The sequence below is a fragment of the Notolabrus celidotus genome, chromosome 23, assembly GCF_009762535.1.
Source record: "Notolabrus celidotus isolate fNotCel1 chromosome 23, fNotCel1.pri, whole genome shotgun sequence".
Lineage (NCBI taxonomy): Eukaryota > Metazoa > Chordata > Actinopteri > Labriformes > Labridae > Notolabrus > Notolabrus celidotus.
This window is the reverse complement of record NC_048294.1, coordinates 24,366,621-24,372,602: the sequence shown is the minus strand read 5'-3', so window position 1 is coordinate 24,372,602 and position 5,982 is coordinate 24,366,621. Positions and strand designations below refer to the sequence as shown.

At 43.0% G+C, this 5,982-nt stretch overlaps 1 protein-coding gene across 1 annotated transcript; it reads left to right on the top strand.

Moving 5' to 3' along the window:
• The first annotated feature begins 1,344 nt into the window (after positions 1–1,344).
• On the top strand, positions 1,345–2,894 carry LOC117807818. The gene is made up of 5 exons (XM_034677221.1): positions 1,345–1,405; positions 1,547–2,239; positions 2,344–2,469; positions 2,555–2,598; positions 2,718–2,894. The coding sequence occupies exons 1-5, from the start codon at positions 1,351–1,353 to the stop codon at positions 2,835–2,837; spliced, it is 1,038 nt and encodes a 345-aa protein (XP_034533112.1). The 5' UTR covers positions 1,345–1,350; the 3' UTR covers positions 2,838–2,894.
• Positions 2,895–5,982: the final 3,088 nt, after the last annotated feature.

Here is a 5,982-nt window from a genome sequence, read left to right as displayed (position 1 = left end):
GTTGTAGGTGCTGTGAAAATTATTAAATTACATAAAAACCACTTCTTAACTTTTTAAATCATAAGTGATGATAAAGAAGCAGTTTATCTATCAGCTTGGTCGTTGTTTACTTCCACCTTCTGAAACCAGAAATCCAGCGACGCCTGACCCAGCATCCTGCAGACCAGATCCAACAGAACAGTCAAACTACAGACTATCTTCAGACACAGTATGTAGTATGCAGTTTGGAGTAAATACTGCATACTACATTTGTAGGTAGCATGTAGCAGGCGGTTCAGAAAACAGCCTGTGTGTTGCTTTATCTCAGTGTTTTCTTGTGTTTTATTTTTAACATTCTGGATTTAGTTTCTTGGACATTTGTTCAGTAAGTGTTCCTGTGTGTGTTGTTTATTCTTTGTTATTCAATTTTATTTTTCACATGGGTCCTCCTCCGTTTTTTCCCAGTGTGACATTTTCATTATATTATGGTGTTGAACAACAAATGAGACAAATGTGATAAAAGCAGAACAAAATAGGTTTCATATCAACATACACAGAACAGAGATCATTACCCTGTCTGTAAATCAATTCAGGTCTTTTGATCCGATTGGTTTCTGGTGTTTCTGCAGCTGGCCTCAAGTGGACATTTGAGGAACTGCATTCCAGCACATCAGTGTAGCATATGTGTGTTTCAGACATCTCAATGTGTTCAATCTGAGTGTCTCTCAGTGTAAGATTATCCTGGGGCCTGTTAGGTCAAGTTTCAGGTCACAGGTCACTCCAGGATCAGAGTAACCTGTCTCCCACTCGTCCTGAGTTCACTCTCAGTGCCAGAAAGACGCCGCTGACGACAGCAAGACATGTTACAGTGACAATCATGGCTGATCTATGTACACTACAGGAATATATAGAGATTATGTATTTCACTGCTTGTGGGAAGGATTTACTGACTGGCCAAAATTAACAAGTGACAGAATGAAGTCACAATTTTATTTACATTAATAGAAAACAAGAACAAAGAAGGTGGAAAAAATGTAATGCAGATTTAAGGAACTAACAGACGCAGGACAACTCACAACTAAATAAATGCTTCAATCAAAAAGGCAGAAGAGGAGCCGGTTCATACAACCAATAAAACTCAGAAACACCACAACACCAAGAAAAGGTTTGGGCGTGTGCACTCTCTCGCTTGCAATCAAACACAAGAGAGAGTAAGACACCTCAAAGACTCTCACACAGCAGCACAGCAGTGAGCATGTGATTATGTTTCCTATATGTGCCTTCTCATGTTGGCCAATGAAACGCAGCCTGGTCTGTGAAGAGGGGAGAGACTGTCAGTGTTCTTTCATTCAGAGCAACGATTCGAGCACGATGACATCTCCAAGGTTTGTCCTCTACCTGACATGTTTGGTGCTCGGGGAAATTGGTAAGTTGTGTTTATTTATATACGTATTTGTTTTTTACTATTTAATGAGTGTTCACTTTGAATTCACATTTGTCTAAAGTGGGGACTCCTCATCAGATGGTAACAATAACTACATTTGTTCTGTCTCTCATTTCACTTCAGCTCTGACAACTTCTCTGAAATCTTCCTCATCTGTTCGTCGAGAGAGCCGAGAAACTGGACAGAAACTGACTTTACAATGTTTTAATGAAGATGTTGGTTCTACACGTGTTCTCTGGTACAAGCACACAGATGAAAAATTTGAGCAAATCTCTTCTGTCTATAAATATTCCATCAATGATACTTTTCATGGTGAGTTCAAGCATAATCCACGCTTCTCACTGGATGCTCAAGATGGTAAAAATCATTTGACAATCTCAGATTTGCTCGTGTCAGACTCAGCTACTTATCACTGCTTAGGTTGCTATTTCTGCAGTATGGAGATTTTGGAAACTGTTCACGTGGATGTGAAGAGTTCAGGGTTTAAAGTCCCAGCCATCATCCATCAGTCAGAGTCTGAGACCATCCAGCCAGGAGGCTCTGTGACTCTGAACTGTACCGTCCACACTGGGAGCTGTGATGGAGAACACAGTGTTTACTGGTTCAAAGACTCTGAAGAATCTCAACCAGGACTCATTTACACCAGTGGAGGAAAGAAGGATCAGTGTGAGAGGAAGCCTGATTCACAAACACACACCTGTGTCTACAACTTGCCAATGAAGAACCTGGATCTGTCTCATGCTGGGACCTACTACTGCGCTGTGGTCTCATGTGGACACGTTCTGTTTGGAGACGGGATCAAGCTGGACTTTAAAGGTAAGTGTCTCTGTAGTCAAAGTTCTCTTATCAATCAGAATCAACATGAACACAGAGAGAAAAGCTCAGAGCTCTGTTTCTGATGTCTGACTCTTTACCTACAGACCGGGTGGACCTTCTTGTCTTGGTGTATTGTTTGAGTGGAGCTTTGATATTTGTGACTCTCCTGGTAGTGGTCTTGGCCTTCTCACTGTACAAGATGAACAAAAGGATCCGTTTCCTGTCTCAAGGTACGATATCCAACACTGCTTCTTTCTGCCTGTGCCTGCTCAACATGAGTTTAACAATCAACACTTTTTTATGTTTCACCATCAGAGGCTCAAACAAGTTCTTCAGCCCCCTCTGCTAGAAACCTGGAGGTGAGATTATTTCATCTGCTGATCTGATCAATCATCCTTTAAAATGATTTCTAATGCATAAATGATTTGAACTTCTTTCATGATCTATATTGTGATAGACTTTTGTATATTGTTCATAGGGTCACAGAGAGGCAGACAACCTCTTTTATGCTGCTCTGAGTGTTAACAAGCCCAACACATCAAGAAGACAGAGAAACACGACCACAGATGAGTGTGTGTACTCCAGTGTGAAGCAGTAGAAGTCATGGTGTTTCATTTCACTCTTTAAGTTTGACTGGATTTTGATATTTTCAAAGATATGAACTTTGTGAATTAAGTATGTTCTGTTCTACATGCATACATTTTATGTATAAAGAATCAATATAAAAAATCCATAGTGAAATAAATAAATAAGTGTGTGTGTCTGTGTGTGTTAATAAAGGTCTGAAGTCAAGATCATAACATACATTTCACTGCATTCATTTGATTCTCAAATCAAGACACTGGTAAGAATGTATTTACTTTGTTAAGATGGACTTTGACGTTTTTTAAACATGTGGTTAATAATTTAATTAACTGCAATAAACTTACAAAGTACAGTGCTTCAAAAAAACAAAACTACCTTTATTTAAAAAAAAAAATCATCCCAGTCCTTTTAAGTCCTGTACATGATCTCAAAGTTCCTTCCTGCATAGGCTGGATCAAAGCTAAACAAGCTGCTGACTCTTTTAAACATTGATGTAGTCTCAGTGACATCAGCCTTTGGTTTGTGAAGACTTGTTTAGAAACCTAATGATGGCAGCTTACTGGAAATGCTGACTCATCATAACTTTGGTCAACCTGGAGAAAGGCAAGGGGGCGGAGCTGAGGCGGGCCTTGAGCCTCCTGGAAAACAGCTACAACACCTCCCACCTGTCTGTTAACTCAGCCACGCCCCTGATTATGAAAATATATGTAAACATCTAGGCCGGGCGCAGTGCAGGTTATGCTAGCTCTGTTAGCTAACGAGCGACGGATAATTAAATAATCTACATTTTAGGACTTAATGATGAACCAAGGGACACATATGTACACACAGGATACATATATACACACAGGACACATATATACACGATAAACATATATACACAGGACACATATATACGTGATAAACATATACACATAGGACACATATATATACACAGGAAACATATACACACAATAAACATATATACACACAGGACACATATTCACACAAGACACATACACAGGACACATATATACACACAGGACATACATACAGGACACATATATATACACAGGATACATATATACACACAGGACACATATATACACATAGGAAACATATACAGACAATAAACATATATACACACAGGACACATATACACAGGACACATATATACACACAGGACATACATACAGGACACATATATATATACACATGATAAATATATACACACACAGGACACATACAAACACAGGACACATATACAGTGGATATCAAACTGTATAGAAAGGAGAGGAAGGGGGCGCATTGCCCCGTCATGGATTACCTGCACAGGCACCTCTTGGAGAAGGCGACACCTTGTTCGGGAAGCAAGGTAATCCATTACGGGGCGATGCGCCCCCTTCCTTGCGGCCGGCTCCACGTTCTCTACCCGAGTCCGACCGCAGGAACTGGACCGTCGCGTGCTTGCTGTAGGAGCCCCTTTACAGTTAAATGAAACTGGCTATCCTCGACCCCCTCTTTTCCTACTGACCTCTCCTTTCAACCCTCCCTCCCCATCCCCACCCCCTCCCTTCCCCAATACCCAAATGTTTTCTTGCACTCTGTCAACGCCTTCGCTCTCGCCACAGTGGCACTACCCATCCGGCCAGCTTCTGCTGTTAACTGCATCTCTCCTTTCACGCCTACATTACGCCATCTGGAGTGAGATCGGGTTGTGTCGCCCCTGTGCCTGCTCCCTCTGTGTCTGACTTTTCTTGGACTATCACAGCTTCTCTACATCCCTGTGTCCGCAGGCTGCACACAATCTCCTTGCACATATGTCCCCTCATCCCCTCATCCCTTCATCCCCTCATCCCTTTGTCCCCTCATCCCCTCATCCCTCTATCCCCTCACCCCCTCGTCCCTTCATCCCATCATCCCTTCCTCTACCCTTACTTCAGCCACTCACAGCAATATGGCTTCCCACCATAGCCAGCTCCTTTACAGTTAAATCAGACTGGCTATCCCCGACCCCTCTTTTCCTACTGACCTCTCCTTTCAACCCCCCCCCCCACACACACGTCCCTTCATCCCCTACTCCCCTCATCCCGTCCTCTTCCCCTCTTTCCGCCACTCATGGCGATACGGCTTGCCACGCTGCCACCTGGCCTCCAGGGCTAACGTCCTTCGATTCGGAATCCCAGTCTCCTTCATCCGCTTTCATTAACTGTTTCTCAACATCATTGTGTCCATATTTTGGGGTCCGGAATGTTTAAGAAAGTCAATACTCATACACTCTGATAACACGGCAGTCGTTGAAATCATCAGCCAGGGCCAATCACACTTCCCAGTCATTATGCTGTTTCTGCGCAGAAACGCATTCATCTCAGCCCACCATCAGTTCATTCTCAGAGCAGCACAGATTCCTGGTTATCTCAACACCATCGCTTATGCACTCTCGTTCTCTTTTCAGAAATTCAGACATTTGGCCCCAGAATCCGATCCGCATCCCATACCAGTCCCAATGTTTTCAGCAACAATATTCAGCTAGCTCCACAGCTAGTGAACCTCTCTCATCTCACATGAAGCTTCCTCAACAGCCTCGTTCCAAGCACACGCTGCGCTTCCCTGCTGGAACTGCTTCAAGTCATATCACTCCACATACCAGCCACCCTTTCCTTCTCTGGGCATTGGGTCCACCGGCAACTTCATATCTCATGCTCACTCCATTCAGATAATCCGGTCCAAGGCCATCCAAACCTACCTCGCTGGCATTAAAGGTGACATATCACGCTTTTTTCATCAATATATATTGGTCTAAGAGGTCCCCAAAACATGTCTTTAAAGTTTATGCTCAAAAAAACACTTTGAAATCAGATTTTGGTCTGCCTGAAAAGCCCTCTTCTTCAGTCCTCCTCAGAACAGTCTGTTTTCCCTCTGACCACGCCCCCTCAGGAAGTAGATGTGTCTCGGCTCTCCAGCACGTTGATCTAATGTTTACATGTTGGCTGAATATACACGGCTGCTCAGAGATCGCGTTACTTCAACCCTCTGAATCTGATCCAGAATCTGATCCTGACGGAGAGGCGCCTGCAGCAGGACCTTCCTGAAGGATTGGTCACAGATTTAGTGTTTCTTGTTGTTTTATTTATCAGTATGTCGACGTGTCTTGGTACACAGCTACAAACATGTAGCTA

Bases quoted from the DNA above. Each gene is read 5' to 3' on its own strand.
- LOC117807818 (XM_034677221.1), top strand. From the start codon at position 1,351: ATGACATCTCCAAGGTTTGTCCTCTACCTGACATGTTTGGTGCTCGGG. The intron at 1,406-1,546 runs GTAAGTTGTGTT...ATTTCACTTCAG, and splicing joins TTTGGTGCTCGGGGAAATTG to CTCTGACAACTTCTCTGAAA. The intron at 2,599-2,717 runs GTGAGATTATTT...TATTGTTCATAG, and splicing joins CCTCTGCTAGAAACCTGGAG to GGTCACAGAGAGGCAGACAA.